The sequence below is a fragment of the Morchella sextelata genome (assembly GCF_020137385.1).
Source record: "Morchella sextelata strain SCLS chromosome Unknown scls_1, whole genome shotgun sequence".
NCBI lineage: Eukaryota > Fungi > Ascomycota > Pezizomycetes > Pezizales > Morchellaceae > Morchella > Morchella sextelata.
Window position 1 is genome coordinate 826,469 of NW_025408616.1, and position 18,466 is coordinate 844,934.

The 18,466-nt window shown below is 48.6% G+C and overlaps 5 protein-coding genes across 5 annotated transcripts; 2 read left to right on the top strand and 3 right to left on the bottom strand.

Annotated features, from left to right (window-relative positions):
- Positions 1–150: 150 nt before the first annotated feature.
- Positions 151–397, bottom strand: H6S33_000205 (uncharacterized protein; the record flags this gene model as incomplete). The annotated part of the gene is made up of 2 exons (XM_044831557.1): positions 151–170; positions 265–397. 2 exons carry the CDS (start codon positions 395–397, stop codon positions 151–153), a joined length of 153 nt encoding a protein of 50 aa, XP_044699764.1.
- Positions 398–2,493: 2,096 nt separating this feature from the next.
- H6S33_000206 (uncharacterized protein) lies at positions 2,494–3,424 on the bottom strand (the record flags this gene model as incomplete). Its single annotated transcript, XM_044831558.1, has 4 exons — positions 2,494–2,672; positions 2,725–2,836; positions 2,904–3,076; positions 3,211–3,424. The coding sequence occupies 4 exons, from the start codon at positions 3,422–3,424 to the stop codon at positions 2,494–2,496; spliced, it is 678 nt and encodes a 225-aa protein (XP_044699765.1).
- A 1,536-nt stretch (positions 3,425–4,960) lies between these two features.
- On the top strand, positions 4,961–5,480 carry H6S33_000207 (uncharacterized protein; the record flags this gene model as incomplete). The annotated part of the gene is made up of 2 exons (XM_044831559.1): positions 4,961–5,104; positions 5,289–5,480. The coding sequence occupies 2 exons, from the start codon at positions 4,961–4,963 to the stop codon at positions 5,478–5,480; spliced, it is 336 nt and encodes a 111-aa protein (XP_044699766.1).
- Positions 5,481–6,385: 905 nt separating this feature from the next.
- H6S33_000208 (uncharacterized protein) lies at positions 6,386–8,900 on the top strand (the record flags this gene model as incomplete). The annotated part of the gene is made up of 2 exons (XM_044831560.1): positions 6,386–6,766; positions 6,837–8,900. 2 exons carry the CDS (start codon positions 6,386–6,388, stop codon positions 8,898–8,900), a joined length of 2,445 nt encoding a protein of 814 aa, XP_044699767.1.
- A 3,883-nt stretch (positions 8,901–12,783) lies between these two features.
- H6S33_000209 (uncharacterized protein) lies at positions 12,784–15,686 on the bottom strand (the record flags this gene model as incomplete). Its single annotated transcript, XM_044831561.1, has 3 exons — positions 12,784–13,393; positions 13,450–14,572; positions 14,639–15,686. The coding sequence occupies 3 exons, from the start codon at positions 15,684–15,686 to the stop codon at positions 12,784–12,786; spliced, it is 2,781 nt and encodes a 926-aa protein (XP_044699768.1).
- Positions 15,687–18,466: the final 2,780 nt, after the last annotated feature.

Here is an 18,466-nt window from a genome sequence, read left to right on the forward strand (position 1 = left end):
TGTGGGTGTGTGGTGGTGGTGGTGGTGGTGGTGGTGGTGGTGGTGGTGGTGGTGGATGAGTTGAGATGAGAATGAGATGCCGCGCAGAAGAAGGGTTCGAAGCATGCAAGGGAACAAACAGGCAAGACAGGAACAGCCAGAAGAAGAAGATCATCCAAACACTGCGCTTACTAATGCCGCCCCCCAAGACAGAGACACTCCAACATATCACACGCCATGGACAGTCTACAAGGAACATGAACGGTGAACCCCATTGAATATTACTGCCCGTCCTGATATCGACAAGATACTCGCTCGCCGACACAGAGCTCTGGTCAGCTGCCCTTCCCCCCTCCTCCTCCTCCTCCTCCTCCTCCTCCTCCTCCTCCTCCTCCTCCTCCTCCTCCTTCCTGCACATACCCAGGGAGCCCCTTGCTCCCTGCCTTATTCCTGATCGTGATCAACAAATCGCACAGACATGAGACGATAGAGTGCATATACCCCAGAGTTATCGCGCAGAGCACTCTACTCTACTTTGTACTCCCCGAGCACAGAGTCTCGATCCGTAGAGTTGGAGTGCGGAGTAAAAAGTAGAGCAGCCCCATCATGGACGCCTGATTGTAAGAAAAATGGGGGGCGTGATAAATACATGTAATCATCGCTCCATGTGTCTCTGATGGCCATAATATGCGCAGCTTCAATACTCCAAGGATTTTGCACTGTTGAGAAGTATGCAGTCTTGCATGAAATGGCCGACAAACTAAATAAAACCTAAGTTGAAACTGCGAGTTTTTGGAAATATCGACCAGAATTACAAGTAACTACATAACTATAAAAAGTCAGCAAGCTTAAGTACCAATCCAAATCCAAACCAATAGCATTAACGCAATATTGACTTTACCTTGTAATACGCAGCCATAAACGTCCTGACCATAATAACCAACCCAGCACGCTGCGCAGAGTGGATTATAGACTCGATACCACAAACCTTTCCTTCCACACTGAACCAAATACCATTCACTCAAATTCAAAGCCAACCACCAGTCCGCGATCATCCAGCTCAGCCGCAAGCCCACCCCTCACTTCCAGTACTTCACGGATCGAGCCAACGGTTTCAGGAAGAGGCCCCAATTCAGGTGTTGACTCACGGTAGGAGGTGTACTGTGTTACAGAGTGAACTGAGCGTAAGTAAGTAAAATAAGTAAGTAAATCATGTGAAAGCTACTAGTATACTAGTACCTAGGGCGATGATTAAGCGTCTTCATAAGGCATCACTCGGTGGTGTGGTGACGCTCCACACATGATCACAGAATGTGTTGTTCCTGATTGAGAGATTGGTGCAGAGAGAGACAAACTTCAGGATAATGGGCTTATATCACAACCCCTTCTGAGATCTTCTTGACGCAAACCGCTACCTAATCTATAACCACTCGCCCCTCTTCTCTCCTGTTCTGTTGGGGGTCATGACACAACACAGAGCGGTATAATCTAAAGGCTCTCAATCTCTGGCTGTGCTCTTAATTGAGATATGTGGTCCCAGCCACCAAACACCCTCCTCCTCTCCCCAGCGGCCAGGCAATACCCATCTCCACCATCTCCACCTCCCCATTATCCCCCCAGCTACTAGCGATCGATCCATATATCCATATATATCCGCTCCACGCTAGAAAAACCACCAATTAACGAGTCGATAGATATTCCCACTGTCCCAGCAAAGAAAGTTTAAGAAACCCCCAATTATCCGCCCAAGAACTATAGCACCCATCTGAATCCATGCACACCAGCTACACAACTTAGCTTCTAGAGTAGCAACCTACATGTACATTTCCAGGCACACACACAGACAGCTCCCTATTGCTTTCAGCAATCAATCAATCACGGAATCTCACTCACCGCTTGACCCAAACACAGACAACAATGACGTACATGCATCTACATACCCGGCAAGAGTTTTTATCCTTGTCGTAGTTTCCGGAATAAAGGGACGCACCCAACCTTGTTTTTTGCGTGGCATGGCGGGTGGCAGCGGGCGGGTTTGCGGATAGAGCAATCCACTCGATCTTGCAGGAACATTATCTCCCATATCGCCTACATGTAGGTGCTCTAGCTATGTAGACAGTCCCATCGGATTCAGATTTAGTGCAAAGGATGCGAGTTGCCAAGATGTATGATAAAAATCTAATTTCTACAAATTACAGTGTATTGCGAGTTCTGGGGTTGAAGGGTCTTGGGATCTAGATTCTATTCGCGGAAACTACATCTAAGTACGATCTGAACCAGCAGTTGAATTCCCTTCTATGGCACTAGTCAAAATTTACAGACTCTACACTAATTGGACATATTCACGTGTATTCGAGACTTATTGATTCATTCAGCAAACCGAGCGTTTTTATTTGTCCGGTGTATTGACCGGATTTACAGAAGAAAATAGAAAAGAAAAACAACGAAAACTAGATTGCCAGCCTTTCTATTCTTCTGATCCACTTAACTGCCCTGAGTACCCAGTGAAAAAATTTAGTGCTGGCCAGAGGCAGCGATGGTGATGGTGCCGGAGGTACGGCCAGAGTTGTCGAGAGACTTGGACTCCATCTTGCGGACAATATCCTTGGAGGTCTCGTCGGCAACCTCACCGAAAACGGTGTGCTTTCCATCAAGATGAGGGGTCTTGACGAAGGTGATGAAGAACTGGGAGCCTATTTTTCTGTTAGATTTGTAACTGTAGACGTTTTATGAGTGAAAAAATACCGTTGGTGTTGGGTCCGGCGTTGGCCATAGAGAGAAGGTAGGGGCGGTCGTGCTTCTTGATAAAGTTCTCATCGGCGAACTTCTCACCGTAGATGGACTTTCCACCGGTGCCCTGTTGATAAAAATGTTAGTTTCCCATAAGTGCATCAAAGTCTCGCAACAATTGCATTACTACTTACGTTACCGCGGGTGAAGTCACCACCCTGGGCCATGAAGTTGCTGATTACACGGTGGAACTTGGATCCAGAGTAACCGTATCCCTTCTCACCAGTGCAAAGAGCACGGAAGTTCTCAGCGGTTCTGGGGACAACATCGTCGAAGAGGTTGAAGTTGATACGACCCCAGTTCTCGGCTAATATGAAAGTCAGTCGATGAATATCTTTGATGCAAGTGACACAAAGAAAAGTACGATGTGATGGATTTTTGGATGGGTGATATTGGCGTGAAAATGATAGAAACACACAATTCGATGGGGGGAAAACATACTCTGACCCGAAGGAGTCGTGTACGCAATGTCGAAATAAACGGGGACAACCATTGCTTTATTTGTTGATGAAAAAAATCTGGTGGATTTGTGGAGGGAAGAGTTGATGAGGAGTTTTGTTGATGATTGTGTTCGGAGGATGGAGGAGGAGGAGAAGGAGGAAGCGGGGCGAAGAAGAGGGGTAAAATAGGAACGGAGGGGCGAACAGGCAGCCATGTTGCACTTAGAATGAGAGGTTGGGTGATGGGTGAGTAGGAGGGAGCAAGCGGCGTGGAAAGAAACAAATCGACTGCAAAGCCTGGCGGGGATGTCTGCGCACTTCACTTCTGTTAAGTGACCGCCGTGGCCTGGCCCTTGACCGTTCTAAGCTAGCTTCATGTGTCGTCATGAATACGGCCCAAGAGGTAACTCGCTTTGACCCGTGAGCGAGCCTCAAAACTTTCGAACGGCTTCCATCGAACTTGCAACGTTTTTTATGCACTTGTTTTTGTTTCCCTGGTTTAGACATGTTTGAGACTCCTCTCGTCTTTTCCTTCGCACCATCACGACCCGTTTCAAGCAGTGCCGTTGTACGTACAGGATTGTTTTGTGTACAAGTGTTTTGTGGGGAGATCTCAGACCCTGTTTATACCCTTCAACTGTAGTTTCAGGACCGCTCGAGATAACGCTTATCAACGGTGATGACCAGCCTTAACACTCAAGTGTCATCCCTGGCATAGGCCAATTATATACAGAATCTGATATCGCCTGTCGGCTGTGCAGGCATGTATTGGTCCCCAGAGTCGATTTGATGCCAGGACCCCCATAAGCACATACCGGCATCTGTAGAGTGCGTACATGCATCTACACACATCTAAAATGCCTGATCATTGGGGTGTCTATATTACAATATTTTATTATGTACAGGATTCTCTCCCATCCAGAGAGCAGCACCCGTGGATGTTGTATGTGGTTGGAAAGTTACAGACATCAGTAGGGCCAACCTTTTTTGACCTTAAAACGCTCTCATCAGTGAGAGAAATACTACTCTAAGCAGCCATACATATTGAGTCAGAAGAGATAGCCGGATGCGTACTCTAAACCGAGAGGGGGTGCGCTGCATGCGATAGAATCCGGACATCTCTTGGTAAAGAGGTGTATGTATCTTTAGTATGTATTGTAGATCACTGTGGGAATACTTGGATATAGTATGTAGTTACTAGTCGATAGAAAACAATTATATCGTAGCTTAGAGCTTTACTACTGCTGCTACGGATTCTCTGCACAGGCATTGAGTCTTATTTACACGGACCCTCACGGGAGCTTACTTTATTGCGACATATGCATGATCTGAAGACGCAACCTCCTACAATCGATAGAGCAGAGCAGAGTGCTTTAGATACTGCGAAGCACAAGTTCCAGTTCCAGAGGATGTGCAAAAAAAAAAAAAAAAAAAACGCTGAGATGCAAACAGAAGTTACAGAGCACAGCAACAAGCTATTCGAAAGCCACTTACAGCAAGGGACCCTCATGTTGAGAGAGCAGTCTTGGCATGCAATCCCCCCAACGAGCTGCAACCTAATTGGCCAACCCCAGGCTTTTCTATTCCTCCCTCTGCTGCTCACCCACTCTTTCCTTCCTCCATCCTCCACGATACCTCCCTCTCATTTTTCATCGCCAATTTCTGTTCTAGAACAAAACAGAAACCCACAACCTTAAATCCTTCCGTTAAACAACTTCAATCTTTACCCTCTACCTCACCCCATCAAAAAAATGTCTAGCAACATCACCGACCAGTCTGCTGCCGCCCAGGGCAACGAAACTATCGACAAGGGAAAGGGCAAGGCCGTCCAACAGGTCACCGCCGAGGAGACTGAAGCTGAGACTTCTGACGATGACGAAATTGAAATGGGGGGGGTTTGTTCTCCCACCTGCCCTACTTTTAATCCGCCTTGCCTTTGCCCCCGCCCCATAGTAATTGAGGATCTTTTCCAATGCTAACACATTCTTCTTTTTTAGGCTGGTACGAATCCCCCAATTACAATCTTTAACGATAGCTACCCCAAGGGAACTGGATGCTAACCTTGAGGTCCCCACAGAGGAAGAGGACGACGACGACGACCTCGCCGAGATCGACAGCAGCAACATCATCCAAGGTGGTCGTCGCACCCGCGGAAAGCAGATTGACTTCGTCGCTGCCGCGAAGGCACAGCCCGTTGCCGACGAGGACGACGAAGACGACGAGGACTTTGCCGCTCCGGAGGATGCCGACAAAGATGTCGACATGCAGTAGGGCTCTTTAGCTGGCCAGGGAAGGAGGAAAAAGGGAAACATTTGAAAAGGAAACTAAATGGGAAACATGTCTTGTTTTTTTTTCCTTCCGTCTTTTTTGTTTTCTTCAGGCCATGTGAAAGGGTATCTTTTAAAGCTGTCTCGGGTTTTTTTTCTTTCACTATCTCTCTTTTTTAATGGAAAGGCGTCCAATTGCATTTTTACATTTTGGATTCTCTTTTATTTTCAAGTACATATTAGCCATTACAAAATTCACGGCAAAGGTGTCTGTCGAAATGTTTTGGTTGCTGCCATTCGGCAAGCAATGAGTGGTCCCTAGCAACCGTTGCTACGCCGGTATGGGGGGAGGGCATTTGAAATCTTCAAGGCATGTACTCTATGTCGAGAGAGAGTACAGCAATCTAGTAGTATGTAACTGCTACCAGCCTATCATGTTATAAAAAATGAAAGCCTATACCGTGCAGATATAGATATGTTCCGGACTTTGAGCATCATAACTTGCAATCCATCGGCTTGTAACCTCGTATTAGTAAGACCTTTTAATGCTTCTACGTACATCTTTGGGAGAACTAAAGACTTTAACAATTGAGCTTGGCTTAACACATACCAAGGACTCGCGAAGCAAGCATAAAAACCAGACAACAGGTAGATGTACCGAGAACCTTAGATTATCACCAATGCCTCTCTTTTCTGCTTCTACGCCCCACCTTCCGCTACCAAATATCAATACTGAGGGTTAGGGTTCTTACCATTAGTTACCACTTACCCAATCCGTCATGCGGCTCAAAAAACTGCACACAGAGCGCCAAGTCCAACGACCCCCCAAAAAAAAAACAGAGCCCAAGAAATCCTCAAACGTCTAGAGAAGCTGGACTAAACAAAACAAATCAATTGAACTCTACCAAGATGCCCCCACCACCCAGCAAGCGAAGCAGCAAGGGCGAGGACAGCGTCGGCGCCCTGCGCACCATCACCTCGCTGCTCAGCACCTCCGATACCGCTGTGCTCCCCACACACATACCCACGATAGTGTCGCTACTATATTCGTCGTCCGTGCTGGAATCATGCCACGCCCTCGCAAATGCGCAGCAGAAGAAAAAGTCCTCAGAAGACGCGGGTGTCCTGCTGCACAAGTACAAGACTCGGATCTCGGCGCTGCTGCAGAGCAAGACGGCGCAGTCACGGTGGTGCGGTGCTGCGCTGGTGAAGGCGAGTGTTGAGAGCAGCTGGGAGTGTTTGGCGGGGCATGGGAGTGTTTGGATAAGGCTTTTGGTGCCGTTGTTGGCTGTTAGTACTGGCTCTCCCAGCTGTTTGTGGTGGTGGGGGACAATGATTGCTGACGCAGGTTTTGTTGTAGAGGCCGGAGCCAACAGCGACCCACAGAGTGATCATTGCGACGCTTGCGCGGGTGTTTACGGCGTTGACGGAGAATAAGCCGACGCTGGTGCGCGAGATTGTGGTTCCCAATCTTCCGGCGACGATTGGGCATCTTCTCGCTGCCACGGAGTCCGAGAATGAGCTTCTTGCGGTGGTGTTGGAGGCGCTGCGGGATATCCTTCAGGCGCACCCTGTGACGTTCAGGCCGTTTGCGCAGAAGACTTATACGCTTGTGCTAAACGTGCTCTCGTCTGCGAACTCTGCTTGTTCGGTCGAGGAGAGACTGGCAAGGGAGATATTTGCGCTGCTGCATCTGTGTGCGTCGGGGTCCTCTTCACGTGGAATCACCAATAACACTGATGGCTCGAGCTCATCCGGCGGGAATAACAAGGCCACCGCTGTGGCAGACGAATGGACCAGAGGCTTCAGGGCCGTAATCGAGGACACGCACCTAACACTCAACACGCTCTTTCGCTGCGTGATCGAGGACAGCGACTATGGCAGCCAGCGCAGCGACGGTAAAAAAGAGCTCACCTCCGAAGCCCACGGCACCTCAACTCTCGGCCTATCAGACTGGAAAGGCTTAACGGACGGCGTGGAGCGAGTCAGTGTTCTCCTGCGGCAATTGCAGTCATTCTTCACGCTTCCGTCCACCGCACAGGTCTCGATACCAATTGGACAGCTCATAGACCTTACCACCCGCATCTTCAGCATTGCCCCGTCGTCCGCCCAGATCAACCAGGCCGTGGAGCGCTCAGAGCGAGAATTTGTGTTTGCACGCCTCCCGGAGCTGCAGCGGGGCGCATTGAACCTGCTATCAACAGTCCTTGCCCGCCTCGGCAGTCTGTTTATCCCCTTTGCTCTCATGCTCATCGACCAGATTGCCCACGTCTTCGCCGAACAGGGCTGGAACTCCGAGGTCAAGATGGCAATCTACACTCTCCTCAACACCCTCCTCGAGACCTTCGGCAGCGGCCTTCCCAAGCCCAGCGTCCACGCCATCCACACCATCCTTTCCAGCACCTGCGACGAGCTCCTCCCCCCCGCATCTCCCGCCGCAGCCCCCACAACCACAACCACCACCGCACCCCCCAAAGGCGGCATCGGAAAACCCAAGAACAGCACTTCAAACGGAACAGCAGGGCAGAACTTCCACGCCGATGCGTTCCTCTCGGTCCTCCCTACAGGCGGGAGGTTTGTGCATTCGGGTCTTGTGGCAGCGGCGGAGACGCTGCTTGCGACGGCGCTGGCGAGGCTGCCGACGGCGTGTGTGCGCTCGGAGCTAAGGACGAAGATGGATCGGACGGCGGTGCTGACGGGGAATACGGAGGCTATGCTTGCTAGTGTTTTGTTCCCGCCGCTGGGGGCGAGGAGGGGGGGTGCTGTGCTGCCGCATTTGGTGGGCGCGGGGAGTAAGAAGGCGCTGGTTATTGAGGGGGTTGTGAGGCCGAGACTGCCGGTGATTTGGACGGGGAAGAGAAAAGCTGGAGAGGAAGAAGACGACGAGATGGAAATTGCAGAGGAGCAACCGGAGGATGATGATGAGGAAGACAGCGAGGAAGAAAACGAGGAGGAGAGCGTCGGCCCACTTGCTTCCTATAGCAAAAAGCCCTATCCCGTAGAAATGGAGACCACATCAGACGAATCCCCGTTTAAACGCCAGAAAACGGAGGCCATGAACTCCACAATGCAGGAAACCATCGCAGCAAGAAAACCATCACTGCTGGATGATATGATACTAGCCCAGGCCGCCGCCTTAGCCCAATCATCCGCTGCCGCTGCAGCTCCAGCGCCCGAACCACTACTACAAGCGTCAGCACCGCAATCCAGCATCACAGCGGTTTCCTCTTCCTTCGTATCAACCACTGTAGTATCTGGTGAGACGCATGTCGAGACGACACAGCAGCAGAAGAAGACTACGACAACCACGGTAGAGAAATCAAGGGACTTTACCGAAGGCGGTGAAAGTGACGACGATATGGTGATCCCAGAGATTGTCATGGGCGGTGACAGTAGTGAGGACGAAGACGACGACGAGGAGTAGTCGTATATAAAAGTTAGACGCTGGGAAAATAGGAGGAAGGAAAGAAGGAAATACCCCCTCCCGGATCTTGTATAATAGTTGTAGATAGTTACGTACATGACTTTGTTTGTTTGCTGGGCCTTGGAGATAAAATAATGGCCCTTCGATCGTCCACGTAGTAGTACTGTTGGCACGGTTAGCGTTTCTCGTCATTCAGAGATCCCGGGGTGTCTAGCTAGCCATCTTCTCTGAAGAGAGCGCCCACTCACTTCCGTGGTTGATATCCAATACTTGTCGTGGCCAGTGTCCTGGTTCTTCACGCACAGCCCACTTATAAACCCCACCTACATACTCTCATCGGATTTCTTCCTAGATCAGATTATATAAGATAGTATCTATTAAACCACTAGAGAGAAAGATCGTAAGGGCTATGTAAATATAGGATTCAAGATACTCAGAAAACCGCGCAAGTGAGTCATGAGCAATCACTCGCGCCCTAGCATTGAGCCAAGGCCTCCGAGGATGTCACCGATGGAAGGGTAATGAGTACTGTAAGGCAGTGTGTGTTCCGATGGCTGGAGCAGAACCAAACTACTGGATGAGAGACGAGACGATGATATTGATAGGACTGCTAGAGTTTCTATCTTTATACGACATGATTCATGAGGACAGGTTGTCACGCCACCTATTCCTCGCCATAAGTCCACAGTTGTAGCATACGTAGGTTACAGTCACGTATCCTGTAATCCCGGAAGTGGACAATGGTAGGATACGTAGAGGTCTTATGAACTGTATATTTACATGTAATACCTGTAGTCGGTTGAGTCGCTTTCGAATTTACAGACCTTTTCAATTCCTTGCTTTCCTTTTCTTCGTAGAGATAGCAGGAGGAATCAAGAAGCAGACTGAATATCTACTCCGGGGCTGGAAAAGCCCGCGATTAAAAGAGCCCCATAGAGACGCAGTACAAAGTACAAGAAATAAAAAAAAAAGCGTCGATTCCAAACCCCCAACTCTAGAGAGCACAAAAACAAAAACCTCGTGCCCCAAGATAATTATTTTATCTTGCCGAGGAGGTGAGCCGAACAGGGGTCTCCCCCCTTAAACAAACCTGGTACCGTACCCCAATACCGCTAGGCCATGGGAGGTTGTTTGTTCCCAACTGCAGCAACTAAATGAACCAAACTTTAAACTTTGGGGCGGGCTTGGCACTCCCACACACCCACACCTTGACCTCGCCGTCAGAAAGCTAGATAGTTTACAGGTGTCACCCATTGACACCCTGCTATGTGTGAACACCATTGTTAGGCATACAAATCTGGTCATCTCCACCGACGACCAACCTTAACAAACCACTCACCTCCACCAACAATGGTGATGTACGCAACCCCCACACACGCTAGATACTAACGTGTCAGATCCGCTCTCCACAAAAGCCACCTCGAAGCTTTCTATGATAAAGGTGGGGTAGCTCGCGGTACGTCGGCCCTCCACAACTTCTCCCATAAAGTGAGTATCCAGGACATTTCGAGGCGCTCGGAGTATCTTTACTATTTAGGGGTTAGATATATTCCATGCTCTCTTGGTCCACTCGAATATGTGGCATATGTGGTAGAGAGACATCAGGCTCACCATCGGAGGGGGATTACATGTTTTCACACCCTGCCCATACACGGGGAGTCTTGAATCCAGGATGCCATTCATGGGGGTAGAAACGATCATAACGCCTCCCCCTCTGCCTGAGCGAACCTGAGTAGGAGGGGCTCAAGACTATCGATGCGCTGCTTTTATTAAGATACTACCCTTAACAGAATTTCTGTGGGTAGTAATATACAGCTGCTTCCCAACCTGGAAGCGTATATTACTGCCCGATACAAAAATCACTATGGGGTAGTAAGGTGCGTAACCTATCGGTTTTTCTGGGGCGGAAACTGAGGGGCATCCAGGCAAGAGGGGGGGTCTTTCTGGGAAAAAGCCCAGGCCAACGATCACAAAGAAAATCCGTAAGAGCCAGCTGGTTGGTTAGTTCCGTTACTCTCCACCATAGCATCGAATCATGTGGCATCACTCGCCATATCGAGTGATACCTGATGAAGCCAAGCTTAGCTCCACCTTGGCATTGCTCGAACATCAAAGGGTGCACTGAACCCCTTCTTACAAAGTGAGCTATTATTAGCCTACGGACTTGGCACAGAATGTGGGGACGTATGAGAAGTCAATAGGCAGTAGGCAGTTGTGGTAATCAGCCTTTGTGGCTGGTTGAAAAGAACCCCGTAGACTTCAAGTAAGCTAAACATCCGAGCCCCGTGGTACATTAGAATTGGGTTGGAATTGGGGTTGGAATTGGAATTCGCAGCAAGACAAGATTTCTGGCTTAGTATACCACCCTTTCCCGGATCACAGGTGGTGGTGGTGGAGGAGCGAATGTTTCACCAGCATGGAACAACTTGTGGCTTTGGTTGGGAGCGGGAAGAAAGAGATGTGTTATTATCTTGGTGTTGGTTACGGCGTTTCTATTTGGGTCTCCGTCCTTTACCCGGAAACGGCCATTTTCGATTCCACTTAAGACATTCTTTGGAAGATGTTTTTGCTCGCTGTTTCCAAAACAACTCAAGTATACCGGCAATGATACCGGCCATGACAAATGTGATGCCTTAATTGCACTACCTCACCAAGTCAAAGTATTAAAAACGAGGTTGAGATTCTTTGAATTAGCTAGCTAGGCGGGACTGTACTTTGAATTATTCTTTTAAAAAAAAAAAAACGAGAACAATCATGAACAAACAACGAGACAAGGAAAAGAAAAATAATAAGATAGGGAATAAGATCCGGCATATATCCTGCTGTTAAGCTGATATAACTAATATATATGCCATGCTCACACACACATTAAGGGAGACCTCCTCCGCCCCCATGATCTAAGCACTACCTCCCCCGCTGCTTCTATCGCATCTATCAAGGTGTCAATATTCCGAGATTCCCGATTTGTAGACATTGATTAAACATACCCGCAGGTAATATCGTTCTCCTCTTTCCCCCAGACATTCAACCCCCCCTTTTGTAAAATAAACTGTGTATGTATGCGCATGCTGTAATTATTCCGGCCACCCCCTATACCGAAATTTCAAGCAAATGATGTAAAAAAAATATAGAAAGAAAATGAAAACGAGCAAATCAAGAAAAACGAAGACACTGATTGGAGGCTGAATGCCATACTCTCTCACCAGGTAAAAGAATCCCCAACACCTTAACCTTTCTAACTTTGATCGAAACCCAGTCTTTTTTTCTCTTCCGTGTTTCCGTGTAAAAAAACCCCACCGAACCATACCCCGAAACCACCGGCATCTCCAATCTACACCCCATACCGCAATTCCGTGATGTAATGAGTACTTTCTTCCCCAACCAGGCGCGTGCACAGCAAACGAGCACCAACAAAAGGGAAAAAAAAAGAAATCATGAACTTTTGCTTTATCGACGATGACTTAAAGAAATGAAAATGAAAATGGTGTAGACTTAGTATAAAATAAAAGAGAGTTTAAAAATTCCAAATCCAGTTTCCCGCCAGAATCCCACCCCGTTTATTTTTCAAGCAAGAACAATAAAAGAACGCCAATTCTCGTATTCCCGATCTTTATATCTTCCCCCTCATGAACAAAGTCCCTCCCAAACCCGATTATATCAAGGAACCTTGCGGGTACGGAGAACTATGACAAACTAAAAACTCCCAAAGTCCAGATAATGGCAAGAAATACTCCAAATAATAGAGGGGGGAAAAAACGAGAGAAAAGATTTGTAAAAGGGTCCAAAATCGAAAGTAAAAAGGCACCAACTCCCTGTAAAACGAATGGATATAGTAGAATAAATACCAGAGTAGTAAAATATAGTCGGAGGTAATCACACCTCTCTAGTGAGAATTAAGGGAAAGTCCCTGCAGGTTCATCCATGAATTGTCTGAATTTCCATTCGGAGCATGGCTATCGACATTTCCTCCCAAATGGGCTTGGCTGTGATGAATTCCACTACCATTCATGAAAGATTGGCTGTGATTATAGCCGTTTAATTGTTGTTGCGGGAGGTGACTAAAATCCTGATGCGCCGCGACAGCACCATGTGGGGAATGGCGGGGGGGGAACCCCGATGCTGTCATTTGCAACATGGGATTTTGACCTGGCGCTGACATTTGCTGGAGCAAAGCCTGTTGGTGTCCACGCGAATGAACTCCCATCATGGCTCCATTGGCTCCTACTGGTGGGCCATACCCAGGATAACCTTGGTTGAACTGGGAATGATGAATCATTTGTTGCGGCTGTTCTGAAGGATCGATAGGTCCAAGAGCGCCAGAAGCGCCAAGTCCAGATCCTGGTGGATGGAGGCCAGTGGGATGAGCGAATGAAGCAGGGTTCATCGCTGACATCCAGATACGTGTTTTATAAACTTTGAAAAGATCTGTGACCAAGGAGTTGAAATTGATATATGAATCGGCAAAATAGTAAAATGTGAGTTTCTTCCAGTCCCTGGTTGAGCCCATGTGGTCAGTACAGAAATAAGGAGATTGTTTGGGGGGGCATACATTTGAAATTCTGCATCCAAGATCTCCATAGGTAATCTATGTTCTAAAACCTTCTGCTGGCAAACCCTCTTTGCTTTTGCCTCGTTGGCCTCTTTGTCCCTCAATGTTTGAATCTCGTGAACCTGGGCTAACCGCTTGATCATCTTGGGCTTCAGCTCTGTGGGAGCGCCTTCCTGACCTTGCATCGGACCGTGAGCACCAGGCATAGCACCAGTGTTTCCACTGTTAGCAAACGGAGCGGTGCCTCCATTGACACTGTTATGCATATTCCCTGTGCCATTTTGCGTAGCGCCAGGAGCTGTCGGCCTTCTTGTAGCAAACATCATAAGCCAATTATATTGCTCCTTTGCATGATGCTCTTTCATATCCTTAGCTTGCTGCCAGGTGATATTTTCTGCAACCACAGTACCAAGATCAGTGCCTCTATCAGCCTCGACTATCACTAAATCGCCATTCCGGACACGCAATCCGGTTCCTTCCTGGACGTAAAAAACATCCCCACGCTGCGCCTTGAAGGTCACGAAGTACAGCAGCTGTTGACTTCTTGGTTGTTGAGCATGGTGGGGAGGCATGGCCATCATTCCGCGGTGAGAGACTGTCGAAGGAGGTGAAGGGATACGTGCCGGGGCTTGGTACGCCTGTAGATGATGTAAGTGGTGTTGATTGGGGGGTGTTGCCGGTGAGGGTCCCATCCCGCCCACCTTGGGAAAATTTTGGCGCTGACGAAGACGATTTTCTTCGTTCATATAGAATTCTTTCCCAGAAGCATCAGAGATTGGTGCATCAGTCAACGAGAGATAACCGCCACTTCGATTATTAACCCCGAGAAGGCCATTCTCCCCATACCGCGGTGGGCTGTTGGCTCTTTTCCCAAGTAGATCACTCGCCATACCAAATTCCAATCCGTCACCCATTGGAAGTCGCCCAGCAAATGAGTGCCTTCTACTTTGACTTCCGGATTCCGGACCTCCGAAAGGCCCGCTGGGGCTCTGCCAGTGTTGCCTCCTAAGGCTTTCAAGCCGTTGGTTTTCAGCATATATACTTAGTGATCTCGGAGGTGCCTCGCTGAAACGCCGCTGCTCGGAGTAGTGATGATAATCTAGCTCATCGTCATCTGCAAGAGCTGAATCAAATTCCTCATGAGTAAGCCCTTTTTCATCTCTATTACCTCCCAAACCTGACGACATACCGCCACCGAACCCTGCAGCTAGTGAAATGTTGGCGGTTGAGGCTGAACGATTTCTAAGTCTCATTGACTCGTACCTCGCCTTCATTTGAAGAGCTTGTTGAGTTGCATTGACCCCATTGGAATGTAGATAACCGCCTGCTCCATTCGATGACCCGCCTGGACGGCCAGGATCATTTTCGTCATCGTCTTCGGTCTCAAATACACTACGGAGAGGAGTGGATTCCCCAGGGTATTGCTCTCCAGAGAGTAAGCTAGGTCTGGATGGCCTGTGGTGAAGACCAGGGGCAGCATGTGGCCTAGGGCCGCCTACTGGCGGAGATAACCTTGAACGTTCATCCAATTCCCGTGGCTGTTGTCCAACAGAAAATGACATTGATCTGTAATTACGAAGCTGCGGCTGTAGTGGAATTGGGATTGGGAAATCCCCAGAGCTTGGTGGTACCATACTGGTCGGGCTTGGTAGAGCCTCACTACCAACGAACAAAGGACTATGTGATGATAGCGCAGCAACAGAGGAACGTCTGACATCAAGTGGTCCCGGGGGGCTCTTCCTAGACGGCTCTGAATTCCAGATTGAATTCCAAATAGGCGCCAATGATTGATTAGCTCCCTGAAGTCCAGCAGCCCAGGCGGCGGTATCCCCAGCTGGTGCCGCAGGATGTGAACTTGTAGGGGACAAGGGGCCGCCTCCAGCGACGGAATAAGTCCTATGTCGGTTTTGGAATTCAGCGGCATAAGACGGGCGTCTCGACGAAAGTGCGGAGATGGCGCTGTTTTTGTGCTGTGAAAAGTAAGAATGCTGGTTTTGTTCGGCCTCCTCGTCAGAAGAAACCAACGCGTCCGAATCAGGAGATGCACGACGTAATCGAGATTCATCGAGCACCATTAGTGACCCTGAGCCTCCCAAGGGGTTGAAGTTCGACCCTGAGGTTATCGGTTGGCCACCACTCATCCCAGCAGCTGAAGTATGATCAAGAGAAGTCCGAGGAGAATCAATCGAAGAGATATCACTCAAACGTGGAGTGTTAGTTGAAGGTACGTCAGACATATCGTCGCGAGCTTGCTGAACTTCGAAATCACTGCTCCTGGAACTCGAGCGGTACGTGGTGGGATTATTTGTAAAATAGCAGTTGAAGGAGGGATCCTTCGGGGCAGGGCTCGATATGCCGGTTGTGATGTGATCTTCGTTGGATTCTTGGAGCGAACGAATGAAAGGTGGGGTGCTATAACCAATCTGGTCCTCTAAATGGAAAAGCGGACGATTCTATTAAAACAGAGGGCAAAACACGCGTGAGTAGAGAGAGACCTGAAACGTATTCAAGACAAGCAAGAATAGATGGGACTTACTTTCTGCATGCGGCCCTGCTGGTGGTGAAACGGGGCAAATTCGAGGAGATCGCCACAGAAGCACAGAAACACGAAGAGAAGGGGAGGAACACTACAACTATAAACGAACTGGCTGTACGCAAATATGTAGATTAAACCGAACAGGAAAGGAGACTATCGTGAAAAGCGGTCGGTCTTGTCGCTTTTGTCGCTCTTGGCTATCGAACGAGATAAACTTTCTGGGGCAGCCGAGTCAGCTGAGGTACACCAAGGATGGAAAAGGGCGCGCCTAGCTGCCTCAATGCTCACCAAGTCAAAACGGGGAATAGGGAAAACGCCAAAACTATGATGGTCGGACTCGTTTACAGGCTCCCCGTGTGAATTATAAGTGTATGTGCGTGTATTGTGAGGAAAGGGAGCTGTCAAGCCATCGTGGGCATCAGCACAAGCTTGGAGAACGCAGTGGACCTCTGCAAAGAACAAAAAGAAGAGAAGGGGATCTGGGGATTCGGAGGAGGGCCCTGGATGAGGCTCACCTGTCCGGGGTTCTGCGTAAATGACAGACGTGTCTTATAAGCGAGGGGGGAGAGTAATGATATCAAGGGTAGGTACGTAAAGAATAGATTTACACAGGCTGTGGGGAGGCTAATGACGATTGGGACGTCAGAGATTCAAGGACGGGGGTTCGCCGTTGAACCTGTGCCCTACCTTTATCTATAGGTTCTCTTTATTTTATTTTTATTTTGTGGGAACAATTGAGCCAGGGGAATGTAGAGAGATTTTAGAGTGTGACTTCGCTGTTTGTTGGTTCGCTAATCGGTAGCCATCATAAGACGCCAGCCAACAACTAGTAGGGGGTAGTTTGAATGAAAACAAGGAACAAGTGGGAACAATTCTGTGATCGAGAGAAATAATGGATATTCAAAGGATGAGTACGTGAATGGCTTCTCTTAAATCCGAATGCACGTTGAAGAGGGTCAACAATTGTAGTGAATCGAAAATTACGGCAGTGACGGTTTTTGGGAAATGTGGCAGATGGATATATAATATAAGTAATGCTGATGGTTGAGACGGCAATGGTTACAGGGCTGGTTGATAGAAGAAATAGTAGTAGTGGCAACGGGACGATAAGGAGATCAAAGGCAAAGTGAAAGATGACGGTGGCTCTTATAATACTAACGGCGGTGATGATGATTATTATGCTGACGAGGAGGCAGCTGCGCAGGGGAAGCGGCGTAGAGTAGCTCGGGGAAGAGAGAGATGAGAGGGAGGAGGGGGGGAAGCTAGGGCAGTAGCAAGAACCTTAGCGGACGATCAAATCGAGGGTCGGGCTAGCAACAAGGGTGCGACTAAGAGTGTGGAAGCAATAACTGAGTAGCATGATTGGTGGTGGGGAAGGACAGGTTGCTATCATAGCTAGAGGTATGTAGCTACTATCGTGAGCTCCCCAGGATGTCTTCTGCTCTTCGTCGTCATTCTACAAAGTAAGCATGTACCTCACTTCTTCTTTCCTTCCTTCTTTCCTCCTCCTTATTGCTTTCTCTTACTACATCTACACCCTCCTCCTCTCCTCTTCAAATTTCAACGCCAGATATCCCTCCCGGGAAGCTCACTGGAGCTGTGTTGTGCAATACCTTATTGATCGACGCACGTTAGCAGCCAAGTCACCCCCCTAGAGAACTTTGTACAGCGTCTACCGGTAGGAGCTCACTTTAACTATCACGATATGAGGTTTATATGCTCTCCCACGCAGCTGTCCGTGACCGGCATGACGCAATGGGTTGGAATGGCACCTATTCAATCTTCTCACCGCTTGCCGATTGCTAATGGTGGAACTTTGCTACGTTATGAAAGCTCTTTTCTACAAGGAGTTTACTGCCCTGGATCCCTTAGTTTTATCTATCTCTCCTCATCTCTAAAATCTATGCAAGAAAAGGTACCATGACAGCTTCAGCCCCAATGGCCGCCCGCACAGATCATGCAGACTTGGATTTACTTTTTCCCATATGAGGTTGCGCACTTTCAACACCGCCAGAAAAATCCCAAGCGAAGGGAACTCTGGGGGCGGCTGCAGGACAATAAATGAAAGCGTCCTTTATTACCGGCGGGCACATTTCTCCCTCGTCGCAAGAAGTGAAGTGCGCCGTTGGATCAGGCCTTCAGGCATGGATGAAGGTCAGGTGGCCAGTATCAACCTGCGTAACAACCCCACAATACACTAACCTGAAAAAAGCATTCTAGGTCCATATTCGGTTAGTATTAGAATCCGTGACCAATGGTAGTCAACAGGCTTGGCCAAACAGCTATCATGAGCGGACGACATCCACCAGGTGAAAACGGTCTCGCCATCTTTTCCACATGTGTCATCTACAGCTATGGTCGCCTCTGTAGATACCGTTCAGTGCCCGTGAAAAGTGTAAACAGTTCTCCTGAGAATTTGACCTCGGAGCCAGACATGCAATGCAGCTCGACGATAATTAAAGAACATGGAAGCAAGATAAT